This window comes from Ammospiza nelsoni, chromosome 27, assembly GCF_027579445.1.
Source record: "Ammospiza nelsoni isolate bAmmNel1 chromosome 27, bAmmNel1.pri, whole genome shotgun sequence".
NCBI lineage: Eukaryota > Metazoa > Chordata > Aves > Passeriformes > Passerellidae > Ammospiza > Ammospiza nelsoni.
The window spans coordinates 5607034-5622437 of NC_080659.1; the positions used below are offsets into that span (position 1 = coordinate 5607034).

Sequence of the window (15404 nt, forward strand, 5' to 3'; positions counted from 1 at the left end):
GCATTAATATTTGAAGAGGTTAATTAAGGCATGTGCACAGAATGCTAATTGGGATGGGGGGGGCGCTGGGTTTCTGTCCAGCTCTCCCTGACGCCCCAGAGCCCCCCCGGGCCCCCCAACCCCTCTGTGAGGGCGTTAATTAACCAGAGGCTGCTCAGCAATTAGAGGGGGTGTCTTGATGAGAGGGAAGTTGATGGCCATGGGTGAGGAGAGCCCCACTTGGGGTGGGTGGGCACTGGGTGCGGGGTCCCTGTCACGGGGGTGGGTGGGGGTCCCACAGTGCCCACGTACAAATCAGTCTCTGATGAAGATGAAGCTCTGGGATGAAGCTCGGATCTGGCTCTGCCTGATCCCATTTATTCCGGAGTGCAGCTGCTGGAACGTGAGGATGGCTTTGTCCCCGAGCTCCTGGGGACATCTGGGGGGGCTGCTGGTGGCAGGACAGCCCTGTCCCCGCACTGAGGGGCTGCAGGAGCCCCCGGGGGTGTGCAAAGGTGGCACCTGACACACCCTGGGAGGGGAACAGGGGGACTGAGCACCCACCTTCCCCTGCACCCCTGTGGAAGTTCAGCCCCAAGGTCCCCTTCCTGCTGAAGGGGAGTCAGGACACCCCAAACCCAACCTGGGCACGGTCACTGAGGGGGAGTGAGGGCAGTGGCACCCCCAGAATGGACACAGCAGAGTCTTGTGCAGCCCTGGCCTTGCAAACACATCCTGGGAGCAGGGCTGGGACCCAGCAGCGCTGCTGCAGGGAAACACCTTCCCTGCACTGCTGCTGCTGCTGCTGCAGGGCTGGAGGTGACAACAGCGGTGGCCGGGACCCCTCGGGCCCCTGGGGGCGCTTCCAGAGCAGCAGGAGCGGGGACAGCCCCGTCCCTGCCCTGTCCCTGCCCCCGCTGTCCCCTCAGTCGCTGGCGCTGTCCTCGCTGTCCGAGTAGGCTCCCAACAAACCCAGTGAGGACGTGGCTGCTGCTGCTGCTGCTGGAAGGGAGCCTGGAAAGGGAGGGAGGGAGAGGATCCGGTCAGGTCCAGCCTCCCCGGGGCAGCCTGGGGAGATCCCGGGTGGAGCCGCATCCCTGGATGGACCCTGAGCTCAGGGAGGATCAATCAGGGGGATAAACAGCTCCTGCAGCCCTCGGCTGAGCCTCCCTCCTCTACTCTGAGGGAAACACCGAGGTCTGGGACCCCCTTCTCCCTCCACAGCCCCCTGGGAGGCTCCAGACCCCGGCAAGGGAGAGAGGAGCCAGCTCTGGGCTCCCAGCACCCCAGGGGACAGCAGCCTGGAGCAGGAGGCTGGGGGAGCCCAGGGACAAGGGGACACCTCCAAAAGCTGTCCCTCCCCAGGGATGCCCCAAGGGCAGAGGAACTCACTAAGCCAAAGGCTCAGAATCAACCAGCCCAGAACAAATCCGCCCCCCATGTCCTTCCCCAAACCCACGGCTCCCCTGGCTTGCTGGAAAAACCTTCCAGCTTGTTTTGTGGTCCTTAAAGCTTCCCAGCTCCAGCAGCGAGGCTGGATTTATCACCAGGCCCCAAACCAAAGCAGTTCTCCTGCTGTTCCACCCCTGTCTCACTGTTGTGATGCCCCCAGGGCTGTATCTGCTGTTTTGGAGCTCCTGGCCTTGCCAATCTGTCCCCAAGGCCGTGGCTGAGAGCCAAGAGCCAGGAGGGAGAATCATCCTCACCAGGAAGCTCCTGGAAATGGGGACAACCCCCTGTTGTCACACCAGCCCACCAGAGAGCCCAGCCCAGGCTCTGAGCACAGTGCCAACCCCACCCAGGAGGTGCCAGAGCCCCCCAGGGCCCAGCCAGGGCAGGTACCAGTGCTGGCCGTGGTGCCTCTGGTTTCCATCCCGTTTTCCAGGGCAGGATCTGCCTTCTCCTTCTCCTTCTCCTTCTCCTTCTCCTTCTCCTTCTCCTTCTCCTTCTCCTTCTCCTTCTCCTTCTCCTTCTCCTTCTCCTTCCTGCGGGCCACCAGCCCTGCCAGCTGGGCCTTGGTGCTCAGCTTGCCCACGCTGCGCTCCCAGCTCTCCATCCTGGGCCTCTTGCTTTGGGGCTGGGGGCCCTGTGGGCACAGCCAGGGTCAGGGGGCTCCAGCTTGGAGGGGATTTTGGGGATAAAAGCAGCAGAGACACGAGGAGAGGGGGCTGAGGGGGGATTCTGCCCCTGCAGGGATGGCACAGGACAAAAGGGGATGTGGATCTGCAAAGCTGCCCCTGGAGATCCATGTCCCACTGGCAGAGAGCTAAAGCCAGCCTTGGGATGGCCCTGGGATGCTGGGGAGGCAGAGAAAAGAATCTTAAAGGACCTTAAAGCCCATCCAATCCCACCTTTCACTATCTTAGGTGGCTCTGAGCCCTGTCCAACCTGACCTTGGACACTTCCAGCCACAGCTTCTCTGGAAATCTGCTCCGAAGTCTCCTGAAACCCAATCCAACCCTCCCCTGCCTCAGTTCCAGCCCATTCTCCCGTGTCCTATCCCTCCCTGCAGGGTAGAAGTTGTTTTCTCTGTGTTTTATCAGCTCCTTTCAAGGCCACTGAGCAGCCCTGGGTGCCTGCAGGTGCCCAGTCATGGACCCAGTGAGTCTGGGTGCCCTGGGCACAGGGATTAGTGCCAGGCCAGGGAGCACAGCTGGGATTAACCCCAGGCACGGCAGCTTTGATCCAGCCCAGCAGTCCTGGGGCAGGGAGGACAGCAGGGGGAGGGCAGGGCTGTTTGCTGGGATAATCCCTCCCTCCAGCTCTTTTGTTCTGCCTGAATCCAAAGCCCGGCCCAGAGCACTGAAACCCTGCCTGGAGCAGCAGCAGGGCCCAGCAGAGCTGTTCTTCCTGAGGAAGGGAGGGTGGGGACAGCGTGGGGACAGCTCCATGCCTGCCTTTGTCACCAGCTCAGCCTGGAATCCCCAAAGATCTCTGGCTCCTCTCAGCCCAGTGCACAGGCACTCGGCCTTTGGGAGCTGCTCAGGCGTGACACCAGCCCGGTGTCACCCACACAGGGACACAATGGGCACACACAGAGCCCCAGGACAGAGCAGAGGGGCTGGGGAAGGGCAGGGCAGGCTGTGCCCCTCTCACCTCCTGCAGGATGTCCGTGGGTTTGCTCTGGGCCGCGGGGTTGGGGCGAGGTTTGGTTGGTTCCTCGTCGGAGTCGGAATCCTCCAGGAGCCGCCGGTTCTGGGCCTGTTCCAGCATGGCCCTGCTGGGACACAGGAGGGCTGGGGCTGCATCCATCCCTCTGCCAGGCCCTGCTGGCTCCAGGGGAGCTGGGGACAGCACAGGAGCCTCGGGGTCCCCCTTCCCAAGGGGTTCTGTGCCAGCCTGAGGGGTGGCAGCACTGGGATCTGGAGCTGCAGCCCAGAGCAGGGACTGTGCCCTTCCCAGGGGATTGGAACCCCCCAACAGCCCAGACCCCACAGGATCCCAGCCTGGCTGGGTGGGAAGGACCCCCCACTCCTTCCCTTCCCCCTGACCACTCTGCCAGGACAGGCTGGGATCTCCTCCCACCCCCAAATCCTGGTCACTCATTGCCCCTCTCCCAGCCCAGCCTGGCTCATGGCACCCCCAGCCCTCCCAGCCCTCACTTCATCTCCTGCTCGTCCTCCTCCTGCTCCCTGCGCCTCTGCTCCTCCTCCAGCTCCTTGTACTGCTTCAGCATGGCCTCAAAGTCCACGTTGGCCTGCCGCTGGTTGAGCTCCTTCAGCTCCTGCAGGTTCTCCAGGACCTCCATCTCCAGCTTGGAGTCCTTGGTCCGGTTCTCCAGGACCTGGGTGGGAGAAGTTGGGATATTTGAGGCAGCAGAGCCTGATAGGAACTTCCAACACCTCCCCACCTCCCCACAAGAGGATCCTCCTCATCCTCATTTGTGGGTAGGACAGGAAAGCCTGAATGGCTGCAAAGTCACTGCTGGGGCTGGGGAGGTCAGGCAGAGTGGCAGAGGTTTCCTGCACTCCTTGTACCTTCATGGGATTGTTGAGCTCCTCCTCTTCCCTTTCCTTCTGCATCCTCTTCTCCTCCTCCTCCAGGAGCTTCTCTGCCTGGAAGTTCCTGGTGGCTCCGTGCTCCATGGTGTAATCTGTGTTCTCGGGGTCTGTCTGAGGGGGAACAGCAGCAGCACAAGCACTGAGGGTGGGGATCCTGCTCCAGGCACCCCACAGCCACACAACCGCAGCCCCATGAACTGGGCAAGGGCTGATCCAGCCAAAACCCCACCCTGAGACTCAGCTGCTGTGGTTTTGTGGTTCCCCAATCCCACCACACTCTTTAATACATTCACCAGAAATTCTCAAATCAATGAACAAAATAAACCGCTCCATCAGCCTTTGCTGGGCAGGAGTCAGGGAATCATGGAACACCCTGAGCTGGAAGGGACAGCAGCTCCTGCCTCTGAGTGGGACAACCCCACCAACCCCACTGTCCAAGGGCTCCTGGCAGCCCCCATTCCCTGGGGGAATTCAATCCACCATCCTGGGGGGAAAAACCTTTCCCTGATCTCCATCCCACAATCTTGGGGGGAAAAACCTTTCCCTGATCTCCATCCCACAATCTTGGGGGGAAAACCTTTCCCTGATCTCCATCCTACCATCCTGGGGGGAAAAACCTTTCCCTGATCTCCATCCCACCATCCTGAGGGGAAAAACCTTTCCCTGATCTCCATCCCACAATCTTGGGGGGAAAAACCTTTCCCTGATCTCCATCCCACCATCCTGGGGGGAAAAACCTTTCCCTGATCTCCATCCCACCATCCTGAGGGGAAAAACCTTTCCCTGATCTCCATCCCACCATCCTGAGGGGAAAAACCTTTCCCTGATCTCCATCCCACAATCTTGGGGGGAAAAACCTTTCCCTGATCTCCATCCCACAATCTTGGGGGGAAAACCTTTCCCCGATCTCCATCACACACCCCTGGAGGGGAAAAACCTTTCCCTGATCTCCATCCCACCATCCTGAGGGGAAAAACCTCTCCTTAATCTTCATCCCACACCCCTGGGGGAAAACCTTCCCCTGATCTCCATCCCTGGCACAGCTCCAGCCTCTCCCTGGTGTTCAATTTGCAGCAACCCCAACGAGGGGAGAGATGAGTGAATCTGACTCCATGTTCTTAGAAGGCTGGTTTATTATTTTATCATCTATATTATATTAAAGAATGCTGACTAAAGAATAGAGAAATGATATAGACAGAAGGCTTAACAAGAATGACAATGAAAATTTGTGGCTCCTTCCAGAGTCCCAAACAGCTGGCTGTGATTGGTCATTAAATAAAAACAATTCACATGAAACCAACCAAACAATCACTTGTTGGATAAAGAAATTTCGAAAACACATTCCAAAGCAGCAAAACACAGGAGAAGCAATGAGATAATATTGTTTTCATTTTTCTCTGAGGCTTCCCAGCTTCCCAGGAGAGAAATCCTGGCAAAGGGATTTTTCAGAAAATGTGACAGTGACACCTTGGGATGCTGAGGCCAGGCTGACCCTGGGGGTGATCTCAGCCAGGCAAGGAGAGCCTGGGGCTTATGGGGGCTCACCTTGGAGGTGATCTCAGCCAGGCTGGGGCTCAGGGGGGCTCACCTTGAACGTGATCTCAGCCAGACACCGAGTGCACTTGATGTAGAAGCGGAAGATGGGCAGCCCCAGGTAGGACTCGTTCTGCACCGTCTCCTTGCGGGCGTTGAACTTCTTGCCCTTGTAGATGTACTCCCCACACGTCTTGCACCTGGCCAGCGGCAGGGAAACGTCCTCAGGGGGCAACAGGGAGGGTGTGGGGTGGTTTTGGGATCGCCAGGATGAAGGAGGGATTGAGAATCTGACTCTGTGTCCCTGCTCCTGGTGCTGGGTGGCTGTTGAGGCCATTCCAACCCATCCCAACCCATCCCGGGGGTGACCCAATTATTCCAGGAGTGACCCCAGAGTCCCAGGAGTGACCCCACAGCTCCAGGGCTGCTCTCACCTCATGTTGAAGGGGGCCATGAGCCTCACCACGTACTGCCGGTCCTTGGGCAGCTTCAGCTTTGGGATCTTGGCCGGATCAAAGTCCGGGGGGTAATATTTCTGTGGAGAGAGGAGATTTGCAGGTTCTAGAAATGTTTCTATGGACACAGAGCAGATTTGGAAGTTCTGAGAGTGTTCCTGTGGACACAGAGTGGATCTGGGAATGCTGGAGCACCGGGAATCTCCTCACTCCCCACAGCTCAGACAGGAGGCTGCAGCCAGGTGGGGCTCGGGCTCTGCTGCCAGGGAAAAGCAGCAGGATGAGAGGAAGCGGCCCCAGCGGGATTTAAACCGGACACCGGGAATTCCCTCATGGGAAGGGTTGGTAAATTCTGAATGAGCTGCCCGGGGGGGTCTGGAGTCTCTATCCCTGGAGGTGTCCAAGCACGGCCTGGACGGGCACGCGGTGCTCGGGGCTGGGGACAGGGCGGGCACCGGGCACCGCTGGGACTCGGTCCCGGGGCTTTTCCAGCCTCAGTGATCCCGGGATCTCGAGCGACTCCCGAACCAGCCGGGACTCCCCAGAGCCCTCGGGGAGCCCTCGCCGGGCCCAGACCGGCTCGGGACGCTCCCGCGGCCTCTCTGACGGGGATTTTTCCCCAACTCACGTTCAGCACTTTCCGTTCCGACATCGCTGCGGCTTCTCCCGATCCCCGGTGCTGCCGGTGCTGCCCCCGCGCTCCTCACCGCTTCCGGGTGTGGCCCGCCCCCTCCGCCGCTCATTGGCGCAGCGGGCCGCGGCCTCCCGCTCCTCGCTTGTTATTGGCTGATCCAGCTGCCTGTCAAAGGATCCGCCCACGGCTGTTGTACAACCCAGGCCAGAGTCCGCCGGAAAGCCGCGACCTCACAAGGGGTTCCGCACACTCTTGGCTCCTGGCGGGGGGCTGTCATTCGGCTGGGGGACCCCGGGGCTGCGATCTGGGGCTGGGGAAACTCGGCGTTCTCACAGCAACATGGACATCCCATGTGGGCCCCGGTCTCCCCTGATCTCCCCTGACACGTACTCATCATGTAGCTAACACTCCCCAAACCGTCTGGTTTGTGTTTAAAATGTCACTTTCTTTCTAAAAACCAAGGATTCTGAGTCCCGTTGAATTTGCAGTCGTTTTTCCGCTCACTCCACTGAGCATGCGCAGCCACGGCAGCCATGCTGTACGGCACCTCCGCACTGCGCATGCGGCGTTGCCGTTGCCGCCATTCCGTACAGCGCACCTCCCAGCGCGGGCAGTCCCAGGTGCCGCTGCCGGCTGCCCCGTCCGCATCGCGTGGCTGCAGCCTTGCGCACTGTCAGATCCTCACTCGTCGGTGCTGCCCGCGCCTCCTGCGCGGCACTGCCACACCGCGCCCGCGCAGATCCGCCATTACCGCCGGCGGTGCCGCCTCAGCGCGCATGCGCAGCGCCTCACGCGCCGGTTTCCGCCGCCCCGCGCACGGCCGGTTCCCCCTCGCGCGCATGCGCGGAGCCGCGCCCCCTGGCGGCCCGGCCTGCGCCGCCGTCCCGTCGTGCCCCGCGCTCCCCACACAAAGGACGCGCTGGGAAATGGCGGCGGCCGCGGCCTCGCAAAACGCCCCCGGGAAAATGGAGCCGCCCCCGGCGGCGGCCGCGGCGGCGGCGGCGGCTCCGCCAGCTCCCAACGGGGCGGCCGGCGCGGGGGGGCCGCCTCCTAAGAGGTAGGAGGGCCGTGAGGGGCCGCGCTGCCGGTGGGGCCGAGGGGCCGCGTGCGGCCTCCGCGCTCCTGGGCCCGGCCTGAGGGCGGCGGGGCGGACCGGGGCCGGCGAGGGGTCCCGGGGAGGTCCGTACCGGTGCGGGGCCGCTCCTGGCGCTGCGGCCGCTGCTCCCTCCGGGCACGCCTTGGGATCCCGGGCGGGGCCTTCCCGGAGGCGCCTCCGGGGCTCCCGCGGCGCTCTGGGCCCGGTCCCGGCGGGCAGCGAGCCCTGGGGTCACCCCAATCCTGTGGGATCCCCTCCGTCTCCTGCGATCCCCTCATCCCCTCAGGAAAAGCTGCTGCTGAGTTCTGGCGGAGTTTGGGCATGTTTAAGTTCATTACTTTCTGTGCTCTCAGTAAGTTGTGAGAACTCCGTTGCTCTCAGCACCCCCCTGCTCCTGCTGTTCGCTTTTTTGCTCCTTTTTGGAGGCAATTTACGCGTGAGTGGATTTAGGAGCGCAAACACCTCGAGGAGGGTGAGAGTTTAAGGTGGTGCCGGGGAGGGGTTGCACAATCCCTCGGTAAAACGTTACAGAAATTCAAACCAGAATCGGCCCCGCTGCAGTTCCGGCTCTGTGAACGTGGGGATGAAGGGCACAAAAAGCCTCTGCTGCTTCTCACTTCCTCGTGTTGGTTCTCGATGGAAATTCCACAGTTGGCAAAGCCGGTTTTGGTGCCAAATGCACTGAATAGAAAGTTCTTCTCTCCCTCAGGGCGTTTTTGCGCTCGGTTTTATGGCGGGGTGATAAGAATCAGGTTGAACCTGGTGTGCTGTGATTCCTGCTGCAGACTCGAGCTTGGATTTGTGTTTCCCGGGAGCAGGAACAGCTTTCCACGTGTCGCTTTAGGGGAAAAAGATCCATATTCTTTTTTTTTTCCATTGGAGGGCAGTCAGACTGTGCTTTGGGCAATAAAATAGTGTCAGACAGGATTTCATTGACTGCAGCTTGAGCCAGGCAGGGGCAGAGACACCCCAGGCACAGGGAAGGGTTTCCCACCCTGGATTCTGTTCCCACCGCTCCTGGGAATGTGCAATCAGCAGTTTGTCTGCATGAGCAGCCAGTTAACTCCTGGAAGTATAAATAAAGATATCTCTGCTGTGATTTTGGTTTTCCTGACCCTGTTCCATTTGGGATGCCTCCAGGGAATTTGTTTGTGTCTGCGGGCGCAGTTCTGTGTGGAGTGTCCAGCTCCACATTTCCACAGGGATAACACCAAGACTCCTGTGGCCTTGGGGAAACCCAGTTTCAGAAATAACAACTAAAATCTGAGTGCAGCTTTAACACAGCTGCATTTTCTGTTATTTCATCAACCAAACAGAAATGGATTGTCCTATTTCAAGTCTAATTTTGGAGTTTTAATTGTTTCATTAATTAAGAAGCTTTTAAAAAGTTTAGTGAGAGAAAGACTGGAAAATTCCCATCCCTGTGCCTGGAGAAGCTTTGGCTGCTGAGTGATGGAAGCAGAACGGAAATATTATCAAAAGAAACCTTCAGAGGTTTCTACATTCTTAATTTCCTTTTTCCCTGCAGGCTGTTGTGTTGGAATGGTTCTGAAGGGATTTCCTGGGATTTCTGACCTGGAATTTGCAGGGCTGCACAGGTGCTGGGTTGGGAAAAGCTCAGGACAGAGAGATTGTACAAAATTCAGCTTTTTTACCTGATGTGTTCTGAATTCCACCTCAAGATGTGTTGGTGCATCTTCTCCAGCTGCACTGAGTGAGCAAGGAGATTAATTGGATTAGTGAAGAGAATTATATAAGACCGAGTCTGAAGCTTTTTCTTCACTTGGTTTGGTTTTTTTCCTTTCAAGATGGGCTGTGCTGAGGTCCCTTTCCACCAGACTGCTCTGGGCTTCAGTGCTGCAGCCCTGGTTTTGTTCTGTGTCCTTTCCCACCCAAACTGCTCAGGGTTCTGTGCTGCAGCTCTGGTTTTGTTCCCTACCTGTGCTTTCCCACCCACACTGCTCTGGTTTTGTTCCCTCTGTGTTTTTTCCCACCCAAACTGCTCAGGGGTTCAGTGCTGCAGCCCTGGTTTTGTTCTGGCCCTGCTCCATCCCCAGAGCTCACAGGGGTCTCTGGTTTTGTCCCTCTGGGGATTCTGTCCCTGCTCCATCCCCAGCAGCTCACAGGGGTCTCTGGTTTTGTCCCTCTGGTTCTGTTCTGGCCCTGCCCCATCCCCAGGAGCTCACAGGGGTCTCTGGTTTTGTCCCTCTGGGGATTCTGTCCCTGCTCCATCCCCAGAGCTCACAGGGGTCTCTGGTTTTGTCCCTCTGGTTTTGTCCCTCTGGTTTTGTCCCTCTGTTTTGTCCCTCTGGTTCTGTTCTGGCCCTGCCCCATCCCCAGAGCTCACAGGCTCTCTCCTTGCAGTGAAGGCGAGCGCCCGACCCCCAATGAGAAGAAGAAGGAGAAGGGGATGAAGAGGGGAGGGAATCGCTTCGAGCCCTACGCCAACCCCGCCAAGCGGTACCGAGCCTTCATCACCAACATCCCCTTCGACGTCAAGTGGCAGTCCCTGAAGGACCTGGTCAAAGAGAAAGGTAAAGTGCAGCTCAGGTGGAGAGGCTGTGTGTGCTCCAGCCCGTGCCTGGCTCTCTCTGCAGCTCAGCACTCACCTCTGGGTGCACTTGGCCAGAGAATTTGGGAAAGCTCTTCCCGAAGCCTCCTGGGTGTTGCACAACCTGGTCCCTGGCAGCCTTCCAGGGGTGGTTCCTGTGGCATGCAGCTGATAGAGCCTCATCCCAGCGTTAGCAGTGTTTTCTTAGGGATCCAGCCCCAGGATTTCAGCAGGTTTTAGTGCAGCAGAACTTTCTGAAGCATGTTAATGTTTCTGGGCATTCAGGGTTACGTGCTGCTCTGGTGTGTGGATATCCAGCAGTGTCCCCAGACTCACAGGGGTCTGGGCTGGCTCCCAGAGCCATTCTGCCATGGCTTGCAGTTCAATGTGTGGAAGGGTGACCTGCACAATCAGGTTGGTGCTTTGGCATGTGCTGCAGCAGAATCAGGGCTTTGGAAATCAGGTTTGTGGTGTTCCCCCTTCCACAATTCCCTTTAATTCCATGTGGATGGGAGCTGCCTTTGCTGACCTGAACACCTTCATCTCTTGAGGAAGATGAAGAGATTGAGCTGAGTACTCAGGTAGTGACAAGTCTAAAGTGGTGTCATTTCTTCAGGCTGGTGCCCAGCTTTCTAGTTTTCAAGTCACTTTGGAAGTGCAGTGGAGCGTCCAGCCTTAAAATGTCTAAAAACCAAGTTCAGAGTAACAGCACAACATTTCCTGTGGGCACTTCTGGATGCAGAGCCTCAGCCAGGGTAGTGGGCAGTGGTCATTGTGCTGAAGCTGGGCAAGGACTGACAGCTCAGGTGTTTGAGGTGTGGCCTGAAGAAGGGGAAAACAAAGTTCCAGAGGGTCTCAATGGTTTGTCTTCGGTGGCAGAAGGGAACAGAGTCTGGAACAGCCATGGGGACCGGGAGCTTCCCTTGTGAGGGGCTGTTTGAGAGGCTGCGGTGGGTTTGTGCCATGGCAGCAGTGCCAGCCTCGAGGGCTGCTGGAGCAGACCCTGATGGTGGATGGAGCCCTCAGTGCCCCGTGGCTGCCCCAGAGCCGTTGGTGTTCGGGTGTGGAGGTGTCCAACTCTCTGAGCTGTGTGGGATCCTGTTCCCAGCGTCTGTGGTTTCTCTCCAGTTCCCGTGGATGGCAGAGGCCGGGCTGGGATTGTTTCCTGCCAGGCTGTTCAGCTGCTCATTCCAGCAGGAGCTCCCGAGGGAACCTTGGAGCCTTTTCCTTCTGGCTGCAGGGCTTGTCCTGCTAAATCTGGGGTCATTCCTGGGGTTTGGCACTGCTGGTGAATCCAACAGTTTGGATTTGCCCCGGAGCTGTTCTGGACTTCTCTCAAGCTGTGCTCAGTCCTCGGCCCGAGGCAGAGCAGTTCCAGGCCCCAGGAACTCCGACCCCTTGGAATTCTTGCTTTGGAAGCGTAAGAACGCCAGGCCAAACGTCCCAGGCTCTGGGAGCAGGTGGAGTTCTGTGCCCAAGGGGAAACCCTGGGTGTGTGAGGGCTCTGTGGCAGCAGGAGCTCAGCTCGGGGCTGTCCCTGCAGCCTGGGAGTGGCCAGGCTGTCCAGGTGCCACCTCTGGCTCTCCCCACGCCGTGGCTCGGGCGTCCCAGTGGATTGGTTGGAGAAACTCAATTACAGGTATGCAGTGGGAGTGTTGGTAATGCAATGAAGAGATGTTCTTGCTTGGAACTCCCAGGTTTAGCTGGCAGACACGAGGTGTTACCTTAGTGCACAGTCCCCAGGATTTGGTCCCAGTGTGGGGTTCTGGGGAGCCAGGGAGGGAGGGATGGGGAAGGGATGTGCTGTTCTGCCCTTGGCCTGTTCCCCCTTCTGTTTGCTGGTCTCTGGTCAGTTGCTCTGTTTCCCTTGGGCTTTCACCATCTTTCCAAGCAATCTCAGCCCTTCCCTGGCTGCAGGGAGCTTTTCACTCTCTCTGCTGCCCGAGCTCTTCAAGAGCCTAAATCACCTTGTCTGGGGGTTCTCTTGCAAAAGGGAAGTTTCCCTTCCCCGTCTGTGACAGAACTGCTGACTGCTGTCTCTGCTTTGGGAAGGTTTTCCTTCTCCCTTTTCAGCCAAAGCTTTGCATATGTAAAACTTGCTCCTCTTCTCCCCCCTGTAAGTTTTCAGGGGTTGTCTGTCCCAAGCTTTTGCCTGTGATTGAGGGAGAGCTGTGGCCAGCTCTGCTTTGCCTCACACTGCAAATGTGAAGCTTTCTGATCCTCTTGGATCACTGGTTCTTCACAAGATGAGGAGACATCCAGCCAATTTGGAGTTTACCTTCCATATTTAGTATTTACTTTTGGCCCTGGAGGCCAAGGAATAACTGATTTGAAGCATTTCCCCTGTCCCAGTTCTGTGCTTGCTCCCACTTCCCTTTGAACCCTTCACACCTCTCAGAGCTCTTTGGTTTGTCACAAACTGTTCAAATCAAATTGCCCAAGCTAAAGTTGTTATTTCTGTCTGAGCTGGTTCTGGGGAGTTCCCAGATGTGTCTTGAGGGCCTCAGATCCCTCTGTGACTCCTGACCTGAGATTCCTGGCCAGGCCCTGCAGAGTATTGGAATTCTGCTGGAGCAGCCCAGCTTGAACACTGGCATTTTCTGTACTGATAAACTTTGGGAAGTGATGCAAAGTTTTAAAGCAGATTAAAAATAATGCCTGTGATAAATAGCACTGAAGCTTCCTTCACTTAGGATTTCTGCTTATTGCAGTAAATTCTGCTCCAGTCTCTTGGTTTGGGAAAAGCTGCATTTCCAAACTTTAAGTGTGAGATTTAAATAAATCCATCAATCAGTCTCCCCTACATTAAGTCTTGAAGACACCATGGGGAAGATGTTCCTTCATGGAACCTGCAGTGTCTTTGGGAAGTTTCCTCCCTTGGGAAGCTCCTGAAGTGACAGTGTTTGTGCTTGGATGAAATTTCTCTGGGATGTTCCCTGTCAGAATCCAGCTGTTCTCTGGCACAAGGGAATCCTGCCAGGGTTCCTGGGCATTTATCCTGGTCCAGCACATGGATATCTGCTCCTGGTACTTTTCCATGGCATCCTGTGCTTTGGGATCTACAAAAACACCCCAAAACCTCAAATAAAATGTGACCCGGCCTGGCTTCTTAAAAAATGTTTCCTTTGCCAGCTGCAGACAAGGTTCTTCTGGCAGAGGGGTTGGGTTGGCTCCTCTCACACATTTTAAGGTGAAATTAAAGCATTTTCATGGCAGTGGCTGTGGGCTCTGTCTTGGCTCAGAGCTGTGGCAGTGGGGGTGTCATTGCCCCCTCCTGCTGTTCTGAAATTGGGCTCTTGAGGAAGTTCAGGTGTCCTTCAGAGCAAAGCAGCCACTTCAGGCTGGACATTTGGATTTTCATGGATCTGTAAGGCTCCAGCAGGAAGTTCTGAGCAAAATTGGCACAGACTCAACTTTCCAAGGTATTCCCGGAGATCTTGTGCTTCAGAGTCAGGGACTGGTTACAAGAGCAGATGTCCAATTGCACTGGATATCCTCAAGCTTGGCAGACCCCTTGGGAGCTGTTGGTGAGGAGCTGCAGGTGGGAGAGGAGAGGAGAGGAGAGCCCTCACTCTGGGCAGTGCCAGACCTGGAAGCTGTGGCTCAGAGAGGATTTGGAGTGGAGCTCACTGGGAAGAGCTGAATCCTGCCCAGGTGAGGCTGGGCTGTGGCTGCTGCTGTTGAGCTGGATGGCAACAGAACCTCAGGGCACTGCTGAGCCCCCAGGGCTCCTTGGGAACAGCCCCAGTGTGCTGTGGGAGCTCAGAGGGATTACAGCTGGAATTCCTTCTCAGGCTGATCCCAGCTGCTGGAGCTGTGGGTGGTAATGGACGCTGGAGTCCCTTTCAGAGGGACTTGCCAGCCTTCTCCAGCCTCAAACATTGTCCTCCCAAAAGCAGGAGTGGATCAGAGCTGTTCATCCTGTTCTCTGAATGGAATGCTCCTACTGCTAAATGATTGTTTAAAATACAAAATGGAGATTACAAATCAGTGGGTTTGTTAAGCATTCCTGTTTTTTTCCAGCTTCAGGAGAGCCCTTCCAGGCTGTCAGTTTTCCAGTGTCCTGTAAATTGCTGGGCCTGGGGAGGTCAGGCTGAGAACCTCCCTGTGTGCCTGGCAAAGTCCTGTGAAACCCCAGTTCAGCTATTCATACTCAGCTGGCTCGTGGTTTCCCACAAATAAAACATTCCACCGTCCAGATAATGCAGCTTGGAGTCCTCCTGGTTTAAATTTAAACCCTAGGACTTCTAAAACCAGAAATGAAAAATATTTTTAGAAAAGCGTTTATTCCATTCTTCTGTATGCCAGTCCCTTCAAAGGCAGCAGCCATTTGAGTAGGTGCATTCTGGAGCTCCCTGCCAGGGTTATTTGGTCCTAGAGAGGCAATCCCAATCCTGTGAGGAAAGGTGGAATTTTTTATAAATTGCCTTTTGCTGTTGACAGTTTTGTCTTGAGAGCAAACATGGCAGATTTTAATGCTAAAATAGAATTTATTGTGGATTAAAAACCTGTTAAAATAAATAGCAGGCAGTGATCTCTTGATCTGTTGGTTCAGTGTGACTCCTTTTTTGTTTTTAAATCCTGACAAAAACAAGTCACGTGAAATTCTGGATTATGGATCCAGGACTGCATCCTGTGGGAAGCGAAGGAAGTTTGTTCCTGCAGCCTTTCCCATGGGTTTGGATTGCCTCAGGTAACGAGCGGGCACTAAAGATCCAGGGAACTGTGGAAATTTGTCTTTTGAGGTGGAGGAAAACCAAGAACATATTGAAGTGCTTGAAGCCTTTACTGCATACCTGTAATTGTCCAGTTTTGTGGTCTAGAGAACATGGAGTGTTTCTGGGCTTTCTTATAAGGCAGAGGCTCCATACACGGTTGTTGATTGTTCTAAATTCCCATTGTTTTCTTGGCTTTTCTCCCTTGGTATCTGTGTCGTCTGGAATCTGATTTGTAGTTGGTGAGGTAACATACGTGGAGCTCTTAATGGACGCTGAAGGAAAGTCAAGGGTAAGTGTTTGAGAGTTTCTTTGTGGATTTTCTACCTGAAATGTTTCTGTGTGCTGGACAGGAGGCCAGGGAGGCTCAGAGTGTGGATGTGCAGCGGCTCTAGGTCAGGAGTGCCGTGGGATGGGAGGAGGTGGGGTGGGCTCTGCAG

At 56.3% G+C, this 15404-nt stretch overlaps 2 protein-coding genes across 2 annotated transcripts; one reads left to right on the top strand and one right to left on the bottom strand.

Moving 5' to 3' along the window:
* Positions 1-324: 324 nt before the first annotated feature.
* On the bottom strand, positions 325-6701 carry YJU2 (YJU2 splicing factor homolog). The gene is made up of 9 exons (XM_059489799.1): positions 6597-6701; positions 5948-6048; positions 5569-5713; positions 3957-4091; positions 3582-3763; positions 3076-3196; positions 1936-2065; positions 1822-1875; positions 325-993 (listed from the first exon to the last, which is right to left on the bottom strand). Exons 1-9 carry the CDS (start codon positions 6618-6620, stop codon positions 905-907), a joined length of 981 nt encoding a protein of 326 aa, XP_059345782.1. The 5' UTR covers positions 6621-6701; the 3' UTR covers positions 325-904.
* A 776-nt stretch (positions 6702-7477) lies between these two features.
* On the top strand, positions 7478-15359 carry LOC132084756 (heterogeneous nuclear ribonucleoprotein M-like). Its single transcript, XM_059490015.1, has 4 exons — positions 7478-7659; positions 10063-10232; positions 15204-15256; positions 15318-15359. Exons 1-4 carry the CDS (start codon positions 7529-7531, stop codon positions 15357-15359), a joined length of 396 nt encoding a protein of 131 aa, XP_059345998.1. The 5' UTR covers positions 7478-7528.
* Positions 15360-15404: the final 45 nt, after the last annotated feature.